At 39.2% G+C, this 20,266-nt stretch overlaps 1 protein-coding gene across 3 annotated transcripts; it reads right to left on the bottom strand.

Annotated features, from left to right (window-relative positions):
- Positions 1-780: 780 nt before the first annotated feature.
- Positions 781-15,527, bottom strand: LOC116064849 (calpain-5-like). Of its 3 annotated transcripts, none has more exons than XR_004899138.1 (14): positions 15,263-15,504; positions 12,971-13,159; positions 12,569-12,700; positions 9,572-9,780; positions 8,943-9,135; positions 8,671-8,861; positions 8,142-8,219; positions 7,852-8,047; positions 7,643-7,765; positions 5,106-5,308; positions 4,506-4,627; positions 4,255-4,391; positions 1,825-2,105; positions 781-1,420 (listed from the first exon to the last, which is right to left on the bottom strand). XR_004899138.1 is itself a non-coding variant. In XM_036008677.1 (14 exons), exons 3-14 carry the CDS (start codon positions 13,133-13,135, stop codon positions 1,923-1,925), a joined length of 1,932 nt encoding a protein of 643 aa, XP_035864570.1. In that variant the 5' UTR covers positions 13,136-13,159; positions 15,263-15,388; positions 15,420-15,527; the 3' UTR covers positions 1,713-1,922. The 3 variants fall into 3 exon arrangements, 2 of the variants coding, with proteins under 2 accessions (XP_035864570.1, XP_031176019.1); XM_036008677.1 differs by lacking the exon at positions 781-1,420 and having other exon boundaries at positions 1,713-2,105; positions 15,263-15,388; positions 15,420-15,527; XM_031320159.2 differs by lacking the exons at positions 781-1,420; positions 15,263-15,504 and adding an exon at positions 14,356-14,520 and having other exon boundaries at positions 1,713-2,105.
- Between the last annotated feature and the right edge of the window lie 4,739 nt (positions 15,528-20,266).

The raw sequence follows: 20,266 nt of genomic DNA, 5'->3' as shown, positions 1-20,266 counted from the left end.
TCAAATAGGTTAGGATATGTATGTATGTATGTAAATATGCCGGGAAAACACCCCTTTTTTCAGAATTATGTAACTTAAGAGGACAATAATCAGGTTGCTCTATGGTATGTATCAATAAATGTTTTGCACCCTGAAAATCAAAAAAGAGAAAAACTAACACGCTGGTAGTCCTGGATCCGGCTTTCCTGTTTGGGCTTTATCGGACACTCCTTCATCTGGACAGAGAGCTGATGAATGCAGCTCTGTGTGCGGGCCCACACAGTCTGTCCTGAGTACCACTACTGAGTGTTAGTGTGTGTGTGTGTGTGTGTGTGTGTGTGTGTGCGTGTGTGCGTGTGTGTGTGCGTGTGTGCGTGTGTGCGTGTGTGTGTGTGCGTGCGTGCGTGCATGCGTGCGTGCGTTCGTGCGTTGCCTGACAGGAAGCTTTGCTGGCTCCTGGGACGTTTGGCCTCTGCCCCCATGTACAGGTCTGTGAACTATGAGCACAAAGGTGAATTTCGGGACAAGAGACACTGCTGACGTGCCCCTTTTTCTGTGGTTGCTCCTGTACATTCCTATCTTCTGAATGTGTAAACCTGTACACGTGGTGTGAAAATTCCTCTATTAATGTGTATCAAGAGAATGGAACAAAGACAAAAAATGTTACTTTTTAAATTATTATCATATTATTATTATTATTACTCTTATTATTGTCTAGCTTTGTAAAACTGCTGATCCATCTGGCATACCTCAGCAGGCCTTTCCCCATCTTTGAAAAAGGACAAATGAGTGACGGGGAAATGAGGTTTTGGATAAACTATTTTTATTTGTGGTTGAAGCAATAGACTTTTTGAACTTTGAATTGTGCATGGCTGTGTCTTGAGTGTAAAAAAAACAAACAAAATATTGCAGTTTTGGAACTGGACTGAAATAAAAAGAAGAAGAAAACCAGAGTTGTGCTAATGATTGTAGTCTATTGTGATTCTTAGGTTGGATTTCTTATAATTCTTTATGCCATTCAGTGTCTTGCATTTTCTTAATAATCATGACAATGAAACATGATGATATGAACGGACAAAAGAAAGGAGCATGTTATGAATTATAGAAATAGATGATACATTATGTGTTGTACATGCTGTAAGTTTGGGCAAAATTATAACGCATGTTAAGACTTGAATGACAAATTACTGCCATATCGGTCTATATAGTGGACATAAAAAAGAATAACTTTACAAAAAACACCAATATAAAAATATTTTATAAGTTACACAGGGATGATTTAAAAAGTAATAAGGGTCATTCAAAAGATTAAACCTTTAGATAAAAATGACAGGAACTGACATTCAGTCGGTACAATGGTGCCCTGTTCACCTCTCAACTTTGCAAACAATTCACCAATGTGCAAATAATTATGTAAATTCACACAACCAGGGACATCCACAGTGGTGTAGTCTACGTGGTACACAGGTATACGCAGTATACCCACTAAGAAAGCTCCAGGATTTCCATATACCCACTTAAAACTGCCTAATGACATGCAACAACATACTTTCCATAAAATCTTTGATATATTTTGAATTGTTATCTGTGTTTTTTCTTCTTCACATAGGCTAAATAAAGGTTTTTCCACCGTTAATTGGTGCATAAAAGTGTATCCGAATACAGGAAAGGAAATCGTTGATGCTCAAAACTTCCCTGTGAGGACAACCAGACCCCCCACTATGATATGGCATCCCCTCCCCCAAAGGCAGATTCTGGCCAATATATACAGTACAGTATACCCACTGCAATACATTAGACTACACCACTGGACATCCAGCATTAGAGAACAGATCGAACCACAGCGGGCCTGGTGCTTTGATGATGGCACATGCCAAGTAAGATGTTCACCACATTGTTCAGCAATGAAAGAGATCCAGCCCTCTCTCAATTCAATGGCGAGATCACATGGCGGTCAGCTCAGTAGAAGTGATGATCCTCAGACTGATTTTACCGGGCATCTCATCAGCTGTTTTCCGTCCTCGCTTCAACAGCTGAAGCCTCTGAGGGCCAGAGGAGTCCTTCACCGACCCGGACAACACCACATGGCCCATAAACTCATCCTTCACTGCGTTGCTGTTCCATACCTGAAAAAACAGTCAAGTATGTGTGTAAGAGGTTTGCCGCCAAATATTAAAAAATGACCACAGATCATCTGCAGGGCTTTGACAGAGGGTTGGTGACTCTGATTTGATTATGTTGCAATAACGTCATCAGGCAAAGATAATGTCCTGTGCTCTCAATTACAGCCAATTAGAAGAAAAGAGCAGAGTGAAACTGAAAATACAATGTATGTGTTACCTCTGATGTTCTTTGAAGCAGTTGTATAGAATACATTGTTTTTAAAACTAGGATGTCATAAAGAAAGAACAATATTTATATATATCTTGAGTAGTGATGTCCTAAATAGTTTGATATTTTATATTTTTTAGTGCGTAGTTTCGGTCTCCTCCATGAGGAATTCAAGTAATGACAACAAAACTGTCTGCGCGTCCACATGATACAAACCTTCCGTGGTTGCGCACTACCCCCACCTAGGGGTGCAACGGTTATAGTCATACCATCATAAAATGATCATGGTTTCACGATTATCACAATTATTATGCATAAATTAATTTTACTGCTAATGTATGAAATTACATGAACTCTCTAGATTTTAATGTGTTAATTATTGCTGCCTCTTGAAACAGAAATAACACTAACAGTTTTGAATGTTTTGAAAATGATTAATGATAAATCATCAAATCATTAATCATTCAAATTCATCATTAAATTCATCTGAAAAGATTAGAGACTAGAGGTGAATATGTCACACCACAAACAAAGGCCAAGTTGACAACAACAGTGTTGTCCTTAAGAAGAAGTTGGCCCTCACAGTCAATACTCGCGGTGACTGGACCCGGCGTCTGATGTGCCGTGTGTGTGTGCGCAAACGCGAACATTGATGTTGTCCAGGAAGTTAAATAACAACTGCACACAACTGCTACACATAACTTGTAGTCAGTTAACACTCAGTGTAACGAAGCCTTTACGATTAATTAACCGTGACGTTTTAAAGCGTGGTTAATAGTGAAATCGGTTAACCGCTGCATCCCTACTCCCACCCCCCCTCCATGCAGTTGCTAGTAGCCAAGGAGGACACAGAGGATTAAAAAAACATGATGGAGTCTTCAGAAAAGGTCATTATCTTCACTCGATTTTCTGCGAGCGAAAGTCGCCGGACGACAGCCGTTTCTGAACATAGCCATACTGGGAAATACAGAGAGAGTTTTGTGGAGCTGATAGTCTTAATTAGTAGCCTGACAAGCCAGACCCACATCAAAATGTTGGGTCTGGGAACTCACCATCAGAAAGCTGATTCGAAAGACAGCAGCTATCGTCTTTGTTTTGAAGTAGCAGGGAATTCACTCGGAACCGTAGTAACTCTGCCGTCATTATGTTAAGCCCGCCCACCGACTTTATATACACAATGTGATTGGCCCGGCTGGAGTTTGGCTTTTCCAGCTTGCAAGCACACAGAGAGTTGCTAGACACCCTGGCTGCAAATTACATTTGCTGTCGATAGGGTGCGTCTAGATTTCTAGGCAACTTGATTAGCTTTGTATCAACTCATTTGGCAATGGCTTGTATTTGTATGTATATTTACTAATGTTTTTTTAGTAATGACTACTAATGTAAACTTGATTTGTCTACTGCATCGACTTACCGCTCTGTGTTAATACAACTTGACCTGTTAAGTTTCACCTTGTGTAAAAACTTAAGACGATTTAAGGCAACAGGTTTCCATGCAAACTAATTCAACTAATTTGGGATAACAATGTTGTTTGTTTGATTTGCAGTGTAAACATTACCAACAAAACCTGCAAAAGCATTATGCATCTTATTTTTTAATATGAACACGCGTAAAATCTACTTTCAACAAGTGTATTAGGAGCAGCTTAACACGTTACTTGATAGTGATATATCTATTTTTTTTTTTTTTTTTTTTTTAATTTTATGATTTTTAGATAAATTGAAGGATTCTGCAATAGACTGGAAAGGAAAACACATTGGATTATTGATTGGCTTATTGGTATTGATTGATTATTGATATTGGAAATTAGGCTGTTTTTCTGAGTCTGACAGTTGACATTTTTAAGATACATGGTTTCCACAGGACATTGACCCACAATCCCTTTGCACTGCAAGTCATCAATATTAATTACAGTCATCAGGACTAGAGGGATGCCATTTTACCTCCACAGTTATGGGATTTCTGGGCTTCTTCCTGTAGAAAATGGCGCTGGTCATAAACTCTGGTTGCAGGGTGTCCTTCTTGATGGTGGATCGAACCGTCCGGCCCTCACAATTTATAATCACATAAGGGTCTGCACCTGCATGAATACATTAGAGGTTCATTTTAGCAAACCATATTGGTGGACTACAGGCTGATTACACTGATTAGTAGATTAAGGGTAAAAGTCTGGCTTGTATAAAGTCCTTTTAACCTCCTGTATTGTCCTGCTTCTGCAGCTCCTCAGCTCCGTGGACGTAGACGTGAGTCACAGCTTGTGGGTATCCAAGGAATGAACTCCAGCATTTTACCCTCGGCTTATCCTCTGTCAACTCCCTGTTAGAGTAGAGGAGAATTTAGGCACCATGAGAGGAGTAGAGTTCCTATATCTTGGTTCTCTGACCTAGATCTTTTTATAATCAAATTGGAAGAAATGGGAAGTGACATTAGGATCCTATTTCATAGACACATTAGTTGGACTAGCCAACTTGGATGACCTGTATGTGATTTGGTCCTGTGGTAGGTCTGCCAACAAGATCGTCAGAAACAAAATCTGGCAAAACAGAATATTTGGCCAAGAAAAGCATGTCATTTGGGTGCTTTCCTTGGATATAGTCCAGCTATTAATGTCTGAATTGAACACAGCTCAACAGCTTAGTTAAACAGCTGTGTTCTCGCTTTCACTGCAATGTCTCTTAAGACCTGATAATTATGTGAATGTTACATTTCTGTCTGGCAACATAAAACCCTGTCATGCTGCTATTTACATCACACACGGTCACTGGTTCAACATCACCTCTCCATCTAGTTGTACCTGCAGCCTGATTCCACATCGGTGAAAACTCGGATCATGTAATCCCCCAGCTTGTAAGGCTCAAAGGTGGTGGGGATGATGACGTAGCGGCCCTGTTGGAGCGTGCATCTCATAAACACTGTCCGAGCATTGATGTAGGTGGATGTGTTCACACATTGTTGGGTCAGGATGTCATGCATCCGATACTTCCTGTTCAGTTCCACCTGGAAAAGGAAAAGCATTTGGGCTTTATTTAGTGTTCATTTAAAGATCACTGAACAGTTAGCTGACTTTACTCATCAGGTATAAAGTCTGGCAGGTGATTTTAACAATGAGTGTTACATGCATTGTGTTTACATGTGTACCATTAGTCTGGTTATGTGTTTTCACATGTAAACATCTGGCTTTGAGACACCTGGGTAGGCTACCTGGAGTACCCCAACAGAAACCAGGACACTGTGGCTTTTGAGCACTTGATTAAGGTTTTTGAATATTCTTTTTTGGTGCAGAACAAAGTGGCTTAGAGGGTGAAATCAAGACACAACTGATGATCGGAAACTTGGATTCTGTTAGAATAAGGTAAAAAAAGATTAAACATCATATCCCAAATATGATCAAAACTGTGATGCTCCCAAAATGTATGTAGAATGTAATGTGTGCATCATATACAATATATACACTTACAATAAATGTAATTCAGAGGAATTTTACCTACTGAAAGCCATACAGGCATTGAACACAGAATGAATGCATCTGTGAACACTTGTTAATTTAATAAGCTCTCATATAACTTATTTCTGCTACCTGCCCATTTACACAATTGTATATTGTATACTGCATATTCTTTATGTTTTTAATGGTGTGCTGTGTAATGTGCATTGTATGTACCTATGCTGTACTTTGGAAGATGCAAAAGTGAATTTTCCACTGAGGTGGACATGAGGTCAATCTAACCACAAACCAAATTATAAGGCTTTAAACTGCATCTAGAGTAGTGATAAGTTACTGTTTGCTGCCTACACAGATTATTCTGCCTCCTGTTGGTAGAATAATAGATTACAAATAACATAAGTCTGTATTCTATTACAATTTTATTAAAACAGAGAGTAATATAATTCTAGCACTGGTAAGATGAATGGTGTGTCAAATAGGCAAATTTAAAAAGGTTATACTGCATATCCTTGTTTGAGCAGTTAACAGCCAGGTTTAGATTAACAAAGTCCTCCTCCAGGCTTTCACTGAGCTGCTGGGATGCCCTCAGGTGTCAACTAATACATATTTTTAATGTGTATTTTGGTTCATAAATAGCAATAAAAGTACCCGTTACTGTATGACTGAAAGTCCTACAACTGATATACTTCTCAAACAGGAAAACACAAAGTGTAGTGGGTGACAACATAAGAAACAGAGAATGTGGACACAGTGTCATCAGATGAAGGAGGAGGATACAGCATGATGACCACAGATGACAAGAGTTAAATCCAGGTTCAGGCTCAAAGCAGCACAACAGGCTGTGTGCTGCATTGTTAATCACATGCTGCTTGTGGCATCAGCATTTATTGCTGTCCAGAACCTATCCCTTTGGCAGCACTTCTGTCAGCGTGATAAGAGTGTATAGTGTGTTTGAACTTAGCCAGATCTCTGGCAAGTAAATCACATTACAGGAAATGGGATGTCAGTTTTGCTGCATACGGTTACATGGCCTCATTTGAATGTGACAATATAATCCCAGCAAGTAGGATACAATTTTGTTTATTGTAGTTTTGCAACTGCATGAGAGATGCAGATTCCGTTGACTTGCAGTTTAATAATAGTTAAGACCTCTACTGAAACACATTATTGAGTTGTATTTGTCTTTATAAATGTTGCAGTTCCAGACATAATTATCTCCATTGTAAAACTCCTCACATTAAGTTGTTTGTGAGGTTGTGGTTTCACATTTGTTCAGTATATTGTAATACCAAATACCAGATTTTTCCACAATGCATGAGATTTTTATTATGGCTGCAGAAGCACTGTATTAGAACACAGGCAACTGAACTCTTTGCACCTTGCTGGGAGTTTGAAGGAAATGGTCACTAACAGTGTTTGGTTCCGCTGTGTTTTTCAGCTTGAAACAATCAACTAAAGTATGTGCATGTGTTGTGTTTAATCATGTATGATTTAGCCCCTTGTCAAAATAGTCTGTTTTGGTTCTGATAAACCATATCAAGTAATGTCTGCCTGCCAGTAAAACACTAAACTGTTCACTGTTTGCTCAGAAAATGAGTATAAAAGCCAAATTCTTTGACCAAAATAAAAGCCAAATTGTGATGAAATGACTCTGTTTTCGCCCCAAATAAACTGACCTTTAACTAATGTCTGAGTCCCATGTGAAGACCATTTCCTCTGTAATGAACTCATCTGAGTCTCGCCATGATCTTTGTGCAAAGTTTCCCATACCTTTCAAATGTTTAATAACTATTCTGCTGCTTATCATGCACCATGCAGTTTATAGATCAGTTATCAACTGTTCATTAGATAAATAAAGTAAGTGGAAATGTTACACCATATGTTACCTTGAAGACACCGAAGCCGATGCTTAGATTTTCTCCTTGACCAAATTGTCTGTTGATCTTCATGTCTTTCTGTTGCAAGGTGATTAGAACCTCGTCAGCCTCCTTTGTAACATCAAACAAGTACTGTAAAAGAAGTTAAAATGGAGTGAATATAAATATGTAAACATGTGCATGAACACAGGTGATGTGAAGAGTCCATTCAAGAGTACCTGTGGGTTCTGTAGGAATGTCGACTTGTGGTTGGCACAGCCACCGCAGCGGTTTAAAAGCGGCTCTGCGTGTTTGGTCCAGCTCCCAAAGTGCACAACCTCGTTCCACGTCTTATGGACACTGATCAGCGAAGTATTGAGAAGACGGCAAACATCTGCATCTTCGTAGAACTTGCACCAGTCTGTGAATGACATCCTGTGGATGTGAAGAGAAAATACATTATACACTCTAAAAGAGGAGATAAACTCCACAGGTGGACTGTTGCGATTGGAGGAACCTTATCACTCACCAGAACTCCCCATCATCCTCTACTACAATGCCAAGGTTGCGCCTCTCCGTATCCCCAACCTTCGACCATTCCTCAGAGCTGACAAACAGCAAGCAAAGCAAATGGAGATGGTTAATGCTTATGAAATGCTTATAGATACAAACAAATAGTTTTAAAGTTATAATGCACCTTTAATAAGATCCACCTTTTGAGTCATACAATGTGGCTAAGTTAGTATTTTACTTTTTCACAAAGCATTGTTTCGGTAGTCAAATTAAAGAGGTTACATTAGATTTCAAATATGACAAGATTTCACAACAAAAGAAAAGCTTGACCACTCCTGCAGCATTATTGACTCCTCTGCTGTCCCACCATGTGCTCAGTGTGTTCCACACAGTCACTATTTTCACCACAATATGGCAAATTACCATCTGAATAGTTATACACAACCCTGGTGGTGAGCTTATGAGTAGGAGTGCACACCGTAGAGCTCTTCCTCTGGTCAGAACTACAACAGTGGAGAAAATAATGAACTGGAAGCACTGCTCACCTGTCACTCCAGGCTCCCTTCCACTCTGTCTTGCCCCAGGGGTTCCTCATGCGGATCAGAGAAATGGTTTCATTCTTGAAGTAGGCCAGCAGCCCGTGACCCAAACGCACTTTCTTCACTGCAGTTACTGAGTATGCGTGGCCTTTCACCAGTCCGTTTGCCATCTTGTGTTCAATCTCATGAGGCTGTGCCTGATGATATTATAAAAACAACTGGTCAGTATCTCTGAAGTATAGAGCTGAAGAAGTAACATATTCACAAAGAGCACAAACCCTAATGGAGCAGCTAATGATTCCTCCCTGGTCGTAGACCTTTAGCAGATCCTCAAACAACTGGTCCTGTTTTTTTGGGTCCTTGTAGAAAGCTTCTTTCTCCAGGTTGATGGCTTCAACCACACATCCACTGAAATCCACCACAGCATCTCCGGTGTTTCCCCCCTCCAGGGACTCATAGCAGCCATGGAGCCTGGACACAGAGAGTGCAGGGGAATCACAAGTTTGAAGTTGGATGTGTTTCAGACATGAAAATATAATACAGTTAAACACAAGAATGGACTCTACATATTTGCATTTTGTTTTGCATACTAACATATTGTCAATAATTTGTCTGCAACAATACACAATATAATATGATACAACACTTATTTTCAAAATTTCATGGCCTTTGTACAATGTATAGAAAGCAGCACTAGTTGTATTGTTATTTATGCACTGCAAATATTTGGTTATTATTAGTAGTCTAAGTAGTAGTACTTGTAGAAGTAATATGATTTTTAGGTTGTTTTTTTTGGTGTAATTTATTATATTTTAACATACACATTAATAATATCAGCTTATATTTTATAGTATCAATTAGATCTAACTAAATAAATACAAATCTATTCATGTTTAGGTTTACTGACTTGGCGTAGGCCTTCTCCAGCAGCGCACTCCAGAATTCGTTGTTGTCTTTCGAGTGACAGTAGATGAGTTCACCGTTGATTGTAGGCAGCAGGTCGTCTACCACCACATCCACCCATTCTCCAAACACCCAGAACTGAAAGTGGAAGATTCCAGCATACCGCTCCGGTTGTTTGTGATCCCACTCCTGCTCCTTATAGTCAGGAATAACCTGGAAACACACACACACACACACACACACACACACACACACACACACACACACACACAGGTACCATTAAATGCTGCTGATATTTATTTCATACAAAAAATTTAACATTACACAAGGGATGAATGTGGGTGCAGTATACTTTTGTTATGCATTATATAATTTCATAAACTCCCTGTTGCAGTGTTATGTGAAGATTTCCATTTATTTTTTTATAAAGCAGACATTGAATGTTTTCATGTCACAACTGTAGAAAGTGTTGCTACAGTGCTGGTACAGTCATTCCCCGGCTGCAATGAGGGTGCAGAGACGCGGAGAGCGTAGGTGCAAATGACCCAGAAATGCTGGCCAATCAGAGCAGACTGGGCTTTTTTGGGAGGGAGCCTAAAGGCGCTGACACACAGAGCCAATTATCGGCCGTCGGACCGTCTGGTGAGGTTGGTGACTCGAGTCTGTTCGGTGTGTCCCGTGCTGTCGCCCGTCGGAGGAGCCGTCGGCCTTCATTTGGGCTGAGACAGGGCAGTCGGGGCTCACCCGGAAATGGCGAGTGGATGAGCCGCTCAAAATCTGACGAAAATCTTTTAAACTGACCTTTGTCGATCTGAAATGAAGACAGATTCAGCAACTGCATGGCCTATTTCTCGCTTAAAATGTTTTCAGAAATACGTTTCGGTGAACTATTTTAGTACAATATGAGATTGTATTCTGAACAAGCCGCCATGAGTCTGGCTGTGAATTTCCGGAGAAAAAAGACCCACGTGACACGTTCATCCAATTAGCTGCCGGTTTTCATTTTCTGGGAAACAATCATAGACTGTTAATAGAAACAATACAGAGAAGCGCCGCCTGCTGCTATGGAGACGTATTACGTTTCGCCGACTTTGCTCAAGTCGGCGTTGCCTCAGTGTGTTTTGAGGCATTTTTTGGACCTCGGGGACCCGACTTATCAGTCCGACTGCCTTTTCTGCCGACGGCCGTCTTGTTGGTGTGTAAGCACCTTTAAAGAGAAAGACACTAAAACTTGTTTCAGAACCTAAACCTAAAAATGAGCAACATATGGGACCTTTAAGTTCATTAAAAAAATTGCGAATGAGGCACTGAACTTATAACCAGAAATTACTTTTAAAGATTAAAATATGTGACACTGGATAGCTTCCAAAGACTCACACAGGCTCTATCAGTTACGTTGTGTATGTTCTCTGAAATATAATAGGAAAACCCTGTGACATTTTGCCAACAAAACGTTTTTGAAAAAAAGTTCTCCTCTTCCATTATTGTCGAAATTGCCCTATTTTTTATTTTTAAGTATCAACATTATGTTGAATGCATGGAAATGGTACAATATTGTAGCTTAAATGATACCATCTACCAGCTAAGACAAAAGTCATTTGGCGAACTAGTTTGGTTTAGGGCTGGACCCGAATATTCGAATATTCGTTCGGTGGGTTGGTATTCGATTTGAAAATTTGACATTCGAATATTCGTTTTTTTTGTTTTTGTTTTTTTTGCACAACCTGGCATCCCCCTCCAAACGGTTCTCATTCGCGCTTGAATATGTTCGAAATATAATACTCTCTTTTACAATTTTCTTATATAGCCTAGCCATTTTAATAGGATGGACAACCCAACCTCGTTATACTTAATAAATATATTTGCTTCTTCTTGGACTACTAAAGTGTTCCTGCAACGGGAGTATTCTCTGGCTAGAGCGCAGAACAGCGCAGTTTGCATGGACAGAAGTGCATGTCTGAGCTTGTATTTTGGGTTAAGCTGCGTTACTTTGACATTGTGGAAAATAAAATAATAGAAACAAAATGTATTATCCTTTTTACCCGTTATTATCAATCTAAATTAATCTACTGCGAAATATAGGAGACTTTGAGATTTTACTTGGACGTCACGTCACATGCCCCAGTTAAAACGCCCATGAGTTGAACGTCATTACCGTCACGATTCAGCGAAAAGAAGACAAAAATGCCGAAGACTTCATCTGTGTGGGAGAACTTTAAATTAAGTGAGGACAAGACAAAGGCAGAGTGTCAAATATGCAATTTAAAACTGGCCTACCACAACAGCACATCAAGCTTGAGAAATCACCTGAGTTCTGTAAGTAGACCGAGCTGCTTTTATCCGCCATTTACACGTGATAAAAATGTGCACTTAATTTTCATGGAAAATAACGTGACTTGCGAATAGGCTACGGCAGTTAATGAAGAACAGTAAAAACGGGGGCATATAAGCCCTGCTCGCGTGAGGCGCGCCGCTTCCTGCTCGCGCTGTTCTGTAGTTTATTAAAAGTTTATTAATTCTGAACGCGTCTGGCCTGTCTATCTATATTGCACCAAATACGACACTGCACTCCCTTGTGAAGTCGTTTGGTTGAAAGGTTCTCAAAATAATCAAAATGCAAACAAACAGACAGACACATAGAGATTCCTGCCTTTATTAGAGATAATAATATGTTCAGCCCCCTTTCTCCGAAGCTTCGAATATTCGATGCTCATTACTACCGAAGCTTCGAAACTCAAAAAATGGTATTCGGACCAGCCCTAGTTTGGTTTGGCTGTTCATCATTTGTGAACCCCCCTCAGATGAATTCCTTCTGTCCTGACTTTACCTGAGCTGTCTGCTGGTTACATGTTCCAACCCTAACCCTTTACCTCAGGGCTGCAGTACCCGCAGTTTTCTATCACAACTACAATACATAAGCCTTATTAATATTTGCTTGGTGATTTGCTTACGCCATCACCTCAGCTTACACTTTCAGAATAAAGAAACCAAATTACCTCACCTTCTTCCAGAGGTTTGGCTTCAAAGCCAGACAGGAGCAGGCAGCAACAAACCAGCAGTTTCCCACAATTCCCTGGTTCAGGTCATGGGAGCTGATGCCATCCACAAACAGACGGGGCTCATTGCATATCTCCTACAACAGAAAAGTGAACGTGAAGGACTTTACACACTTTTTCTGAGTTCTTTGATATTCAGATGATTTAAAGTGTGGTGGTGGTGGTGCAGTGATCTTTTTACTTTAACTACAAAGCTTCAGCTCTGCACTCAATGTGTCAAAACCATTTCCAAATCATTACATTTACATGCCACCTGGTACAATAAAATATGACTATGTTAATTTGTAGCAATCATTTCCTTCCCTGATGGATGTAAGTGACTCACGACTACCTCTTGTGCCACTCACCTTTGGCCGTTTCCACTCCACACGACCAGGAGGTGGTTTCCTAAAATACAGAGATGCATTGATGGCTGGGAACTCTGGATCCTCAAACAGCGTCTTGTCGTTGATGCAATCCCTCTTCAGGTCAGAGTAGTGCTGGTTTTTGTACTGGACAGCAGAGGAGAACATGGTCCAGACACTGAAGCCTCACAGCTGCAGAGTGATAACAGACACCAGACATCTGACTTTTAGTGTTAAGTACTTTATGTAGGAAGGATTTCCCTCTAACTTCTGACAAATTTTTGGGCAAAGCCTGCTGAAGTGCACCCTATAAAACTCCAAACTACTTTTATTCCCAGATCAACAGCAGCCTGACATGTGACCCAGAGTCCCTCCAGACAGTCTAGTCTAAAAATATCCATCTTCACTAGAACAGTATACCAAGAGCCCACAAATGGAAAGCTACATTTTTAAAGGTATCTCACTAAAGCTACCATTTATTGTAAACTTATTTTTAATAGCCGGATGTGCTGCAAATATCTGATGGACAAAGGGAATATAAATCGTAATTTAAAAAAAAAAATGTATCCATCAAGACAAAGCTAAATAGTTACACGTCGGGCACCTGGGTAGCTCACCTGGTAGAGCACACACCCATTTAGAGGTTTACTCCTCAACGCAGCAGCCGCGGGTTCGACTCTGACCTGTGGCCCTTTGCTGCATGTCATTCCCCCTCTCTCTCCCCTTTCATGTCTTCATCTGTCCTATGAACATAAAGGCCTAAAATGCCCAAAATATAACCTAAAAAATAAAAATTACACGTCCTTCACACATCAACACTAGGCAACGAAGGCTGCCACAGTACGTGCGATCGGGACTTTGTGGATCAGTTTTGACCTAAACTGTCCAAACTAAGTATTGCAAAGAATAACATGAATTGTGTTTAAGGCTGGATTTTGCCTCAAAAAGAATACCTATATTTATGAAAAAGGAAGTGATAAGCAACACAGCTGTATTCTCTAGATAATGAAGATATTTTAACTCTTCATCTTTTTGTCCCCTCATACTGACCGCTTGAGGCTGCGTTTGGACAATACGTGCCAACATATTCATTTTGGATGAATCTTGATATTTTATATTTGCCAAGAATAACACACTACAGCATTCACAATTGAATTGACTGGAAGCAGCAAGAAAATGAAAGGAAGTTTGTTCTTCACAAGAAGACCCTAAAAAACATGTATTTTGTGTCATAGTAAAAAAAAGAATCAAGGAAATATGTATGTAGCTTTGCAGAGAGTTTAGATAGAAATGAAATGTCAAAATTATGTGATAATGTATTATGTATATGAAAAAAATACTAGAAAAAAAAAGAAGCAGAGAGAAAAAACAATAAATGCCCACCGTACCTCTCAGACAGCAGCAGTAGGGCACTGATTCCTTCCTGGTCTACAATAAGCAAGTTTCCAGGTGCTTTACCTGCCTGTATCGCCCTCCCACGCACAAGTGGCCTATTTATGCATGTGCATTGTTAGAGCCACACCCAGAGCCAACAGTTTGTTTTACTCCATATTGGATTTTATTACCTCCTGGTATTATTGTTTAACGGGACATTAAGAATGAGTGAAATACCTTCAGATGTCATAGCATGATTCAGTGGCTCTGGGTAAAGGGGGTAGACAAGGCTGTGAGCCTGTGTGATGTTATCTGTTTGAGAGTTCCTGGCTAATGTGGTCAGGCAGTTTATTTTTGGTGATCTATTTGCTCTTCTTTACTGGACGATACAGTAAGTGTAACACATGTCTGTTGGCTGAAATGTTCCTTTTTTATATCGACGTCCGTTGTCAGTTTTTGGTCCTATACTTTGTTTAATCTTTGTCATTTGTGCAAAGGTGACAGCAGGTCACATTCCAGACATTTCCATCAAACGCGCCGGTACACCATGGTGATGAGACAGCAGATATCCTCAGGCTGCAGCCATGGTTAAATATTTTACATTTCAAAGAGGAGCTTGTACTAACTTGTACCTGACAAAACCTTTTAGTAAAGTATTAAAAGACTAATTGTAAAGAGCATTGTAAAACACCAGCCCATGTCATTTTGTAAGAAAGAACAGGCGTAAGGGTTTGGGGCAAGAAACTGAAGATGTCTCAAAGTATTGAAGTGATGGTAAATAATCAAATTACCCACACAAAATGGCATAAGTAGTAATACAATGAAACCATATTGAAGCAAAATGTATAAGAATGTTCAAACTTAAATAAGTGAAAATAAGTGTAGACTTGAAATACTAGAGAGGTTAAAGGCAACACTCACCTGTGGTAAGCTGTCTTATCCTTGCAGTGATGAGCTTAAACACATCCAATGTCCTCTGGCTCCTGAGATGTGTTCAAATCAATCCCACATTTCTCTTATAAGATATGTTACATACAACAACAATCTGTTAAACCTTTTATAGAACCAAATCCAGTTTCTTGAGTTTCAACTTCTGGCTACGAGGACTTCCCCAAAACACATTGATTTGCACACAACAACTGCCTGAAAACCGGTCTGACAAGCACCTCTCTGCAGCAGGAGGTGTTAAGCAAAGGCTGATAAGGGAGGGAAAGGGAGACTGAAATTGAACACCTTCACTCCCCCCACCCAACTACTCATAGGTATAACAAGTTAAAACCTGTTCTGTTGAGTATCTGTTCTTTTACAGTAACAAAAGAAAGCTCATATGTAATGTTTCACTGTATGTGCTGATTGTTTTATCACATATATCTCTGTTAAATTATTTGTTCTGTTTTGTTTTGCCTCACCAAAAAAGATTATCTTCCAGTTACCTGGGGTCAGTGAAATAGAACAAACATAACTAATAAGCCATGTGCTATCTTTATGCTGTAAGGGATTTGTGGTAATAAGACAAACTGGCAGACTCTCAGTGGTCCGGGCTTAACGTTTGAGGAGCACAAGAGGCACTTTGACTCGCTCACAAGGACACATCCTGTCTTAATAATTCCAGCTTGGAAACTTGGTGAAGAAGAATGTTAGTAGAGAGCCAACAGTAATAAGGTAATTTCATGCAGTAGCTAAGTAGACACGAAGAAGAAGAAAATCAAATTATTTGGATTAGCACTGATGTGAGAGAGGACCAATGGGAAGTTTCAGATATGATCACAAATTCATGAGAAAGGCATGTTTAAGAGAGGGGGAGACAAATATAGTCACAGTGCAAGAAGACCATCAGTAAGGCCTACTAATCTACAATTGTCACTTTCACAGTCATTACACTGGGCCAATGACCAGTGTGGTCTGATAGTGGCTCTTGGGAAAGGGTAACGGGGTCACCAAAGTCTCTTCCTTGTGAGAATCTACTGTACTGTACATGTTCTAAGAAAACGTCATGCCAACTCAACATGACATAGTTTTTATGAGATGATGGTCACAAACCTCCTTCAAACCAAGTCAATTTTATTTATATAGCCCAATGTCACAAGGCCTCGAGGGGCTTCCCTCATGTATGTATGGAGCCTCAAAGTGGCCAAAAATAAAATCAGAGTTCAATTGGGCGCCATTATAGACTTTTTTTTCAAAATCTCTTTTCAGAGAGTGTGTTTTTCTTTCATAATGCCATTATTTCCGCTTCTATGTCACTTTGTATTTCTTGTTTTTATTTTCAACCCATTCTCACTCCCAACTCGTAAAATATGGAAGCTTGGGCAGTGCCTCTCACCGTCAGATACGACATAAAAAGCACTCTTCAGCGTGTGTATGGAACGCACTGGGCAGAGTAGCAGCTCCGCCGCGCTTTAAGATGACGTAGTATTAGGAGCGACAATGGCAGTGAGTAGTATGAAAGTCCGAAATTCCGACTCAGTCCCAACACAGGACTTTCACCCCGGAGATCGGGGTTCTTGTCCCGTTCTTGTCCTGCGTGTCACAGAAACGTTCATTCTATAACCCAACCCATGATCTTTTCCTAAACCCAACTGTCCCGTTCTTGTCCAGCGTGTCACGGACGCGTACCTTTTATAAGCCCAAGCGCTTTCCCTTAACCTAACTGTCCCGTTCTTGTGCCGCATGCCAGTTGTAAATGTACATCCCGACCCAGAGCGTCCAAAGTGACGCGTCAATAACAACGCCAAAAGCACATGGCCGAGCATCCGTATTTTACGCGATGGGAGTGAGAATGTGTTGTTATTTTACACCAGCTCCTCACTTGTAACTAAATCAAATTCTAAGCTCTTAAAACCATCTTGTAAACCAGCTTTTAAGAGAGAATGTATAGCCATGTAAAGCTAAAGAAAAGCAGAGGTTAGTCTGTGCACTGTGTTTATTTTGAACAGCAGCTAGTTGATTGATTCAGAATAGGATTGTCATTGTTGTTGCTTACCCTAACAGGAGCTAACCGGTTACATTTGCTAGCAGTTGTTGAACTTTCTTGCTTAACACAGGCAGGGAGAATGTGATTGGTACCTGGTGACAACACTACTCTCATATGAAGTAACAGTATGAAATAGAAAATGATATTCTGAAAACATGAACGTGAAGTATGAAATAAGTGTTAAAAAAGCATTATGCCATAAAAAAACACATACAACTTTTCAAATGAAATGGTTTTGTTCAATTATTTTATAATATATCGGTTTACATATGTTTTACACAATTTATTTATATGGTCATTTATTTTATAATGTTGTATTCATTTAAATGAATAATAATAATATTGATGATAATAATAATAATAATAATAATAATAATAATAATAATAATAATAATAATAATAATAATAATAATAATAATAATACAGAGTTCTACATGCACAAAAGAAACATCAAATAGTAATGTGCAGATTTGTATGACATTTACTGAGTACATTCATACTGACTTGAAGATAAAACCTTTTTCCTTTTCAGGCCAAAAATATACTTATACACAAAATATTTCATAAACTGATAAGCACACTGAAATAAAACTTTCCAAAGAGGATTAAACCTCATGTCCCTTCTTCTAGTGCCACCCTGAGGACAAACTGTACATTTTCAACCCCACCGCTAAGGCTCCACAAATTGCACAATTATTGTACGACTGTTGTACTCTGTCCAAAACGTTAGTATTGTGGGATGTAGGGAACATCATAGTCTCTTGGGGCTATTAGCAAAGATTTAGACATTTCTACGTGCTGTTTCAAGCTGACAGCTTTCTGCTTGTACTCCAGCAGAGATCTGTCCCACAATTTTATATAACATAATTACACTATTCCCCCTTGTCATCTTTCTAAAAAAAAACAAAAAAAACCCTCATCAACCCAGAGACAAACCTTTGTGATATATAATGGATATTGTGTTTGACTTATTAAAACAAGACAGGTCAAAGAGAAATATCTGTCCAGTCAATATTTGTGAACATGAAACAATTTCTCTCAAAGTCAGAAGGTGGTGAACTTTAACCCTTAATGACGTCAAGATTAGAAATCTGGAAGTGATCCGAAGAATGACAAGTGGGTTGACCATAAAAGCACAAAGTATTTGGCATACAGGTACATTCTCTGGCACAAAATAGATAGCAGAGTCCACAATGTCAACTGAGCTGCTGAGGGTTTTCTATAATAGTGCCATCAGAGATTAGAGTAGCCTATTGTTCACACATATTGATTGGACTATTTTACGACGTAGGAATTACAAAGGTCAAATCCTAAATTAACTGCTTCTACAAAGTCTGTTTACTAAAGCTGTTCTTCTAGTATTGGCTTGAAATGTGTTAAGTTCCCCGTCATATTTACCATTCAAAGACCAAAGGACCACATGTCTCATAAATAATCATTTTGGCAGAATGGCTAATAAATCGCATATTTGCTTGTTTGAAATAATATTAAGTATTTCATTCGATCTAAAATAAATGACAACGAAAGAACCAAATGAGCTGCTTAAAATGGAGAATTTTATGTATAATCTGAGCCGATAACAACCCAGACAACCAGACCCTGTGCAGACATCATGTGGCCTCACTATGGAATTTGATTTTGCTGCTGATGTTTTTAACATTTTAAGCTCTTAAAAAAACCTTGCATGACTTAAAATAGTTGGCAACAAAGACAGACATTCAATTTTCAGTGCCTCTGTTAAACATGTACAGTATGAGATAGATAGGCTGATAACATCTTAGCTCCTGTTTGTACGATTGAGTGCCAATCTAAAAGTCAACTTGATTTGCATTCAAATTATTTCAGTGAAGCTTCAAGTCTTGACTCAGATGGGACTTCCCATTAGGGAGACGTTACAGCCAGCAGATGGCAGGACATCATTCATTTAGCCAAATAGGTGCCTCTATACAGTACGTGCTACTGAAAAGGCCATGTGTGTGTCCATCCTTGAGCCCTGCAGTAGAGGCCGCCTGTCGATACACAGTCTTATCAGGCCATATTATAGCAGTAAGGAGGAGGGGGCTTTGTCCAGCACAATACAACAACAATAAAAATGTGCAGTTATGGTCCAGAAAGTGCTGTAATAAATCTATGTTAAGATGTTATTAGAGCATATTTATCTTATCTGGACTAGCTTTACGCATCATATGTGAATATATGATCATTATACATGCACATTACTCAATTTCCACATCTTAGTTACATGTAGAGATGTATTGGGTAGCTGCAGGAGTAATGAGTGTACAAACTGTACTCAGTATTTGTGTTGTTGGCTATAATTACAGAACCATGGTGGGGGGGAACTAGTTTCCAAAATTAGGATCTAATGCAGTTTAGTTGTATTCTGCTAAAAGTTTACATTCATATGGCATTAATTGGAGCAATCATGAATACACTTCTAATGATCCATATACCATATCTTATCCATTAATACATACTAGATAAAACCTAGACTACATGCACAAGTAGTTGGCTCTCCAAGCAGCTTACAAATTTGAAAGTTAAGATTTTAATTTGCTTGCCGATTGTTAAGACATTTTGATATTATAGACAAAAGAGCATGAATCATCATATTTCAACATTATCATTCAATATTCTGTTATGATTTATAAATTGACAATGACAACAGCTCAGCCGTTGTTTGGCCACTGCCGAAAATGTGAGAGACAGATTTCCTGTTCCCATGGTGATGAAGATAGTTATGTAGTGATCTCCCACAAGAATACAATACTATTTTTAACTCACAGATCTTTTATCTATTTATACGTCTCTCAATAGATCCGAAGCACACATTGAGCATTGGCCATTGGGTTGCACATATACAAAATGCACCTTACAAAAAAAAAAACTTCCTGTGAATTTGTCTGGACAATTCTGAATTATGGATTTATTACTGAATAGAAAAAGGTGTA

The sequence above is a fragment of the Sander lucioperca genome, chromosome 13, assembly GCF_008315115.2.
Source record: "Sander lucioperca isolate FBNREF2018 chromosome 13, SLUC_FBN_1.2, whole genome shotgun sequence".
Lineage (NCBI taxonomy): Eukaryota > Metazoa > Chordata > Actinopteri > Perciformes > Percidae > Sander > Sander lucioperca.
Note: the sequence above shows the minus strand (reverse complement) of the source record. Positions and strands in the feature narration are given on the sequence as shown.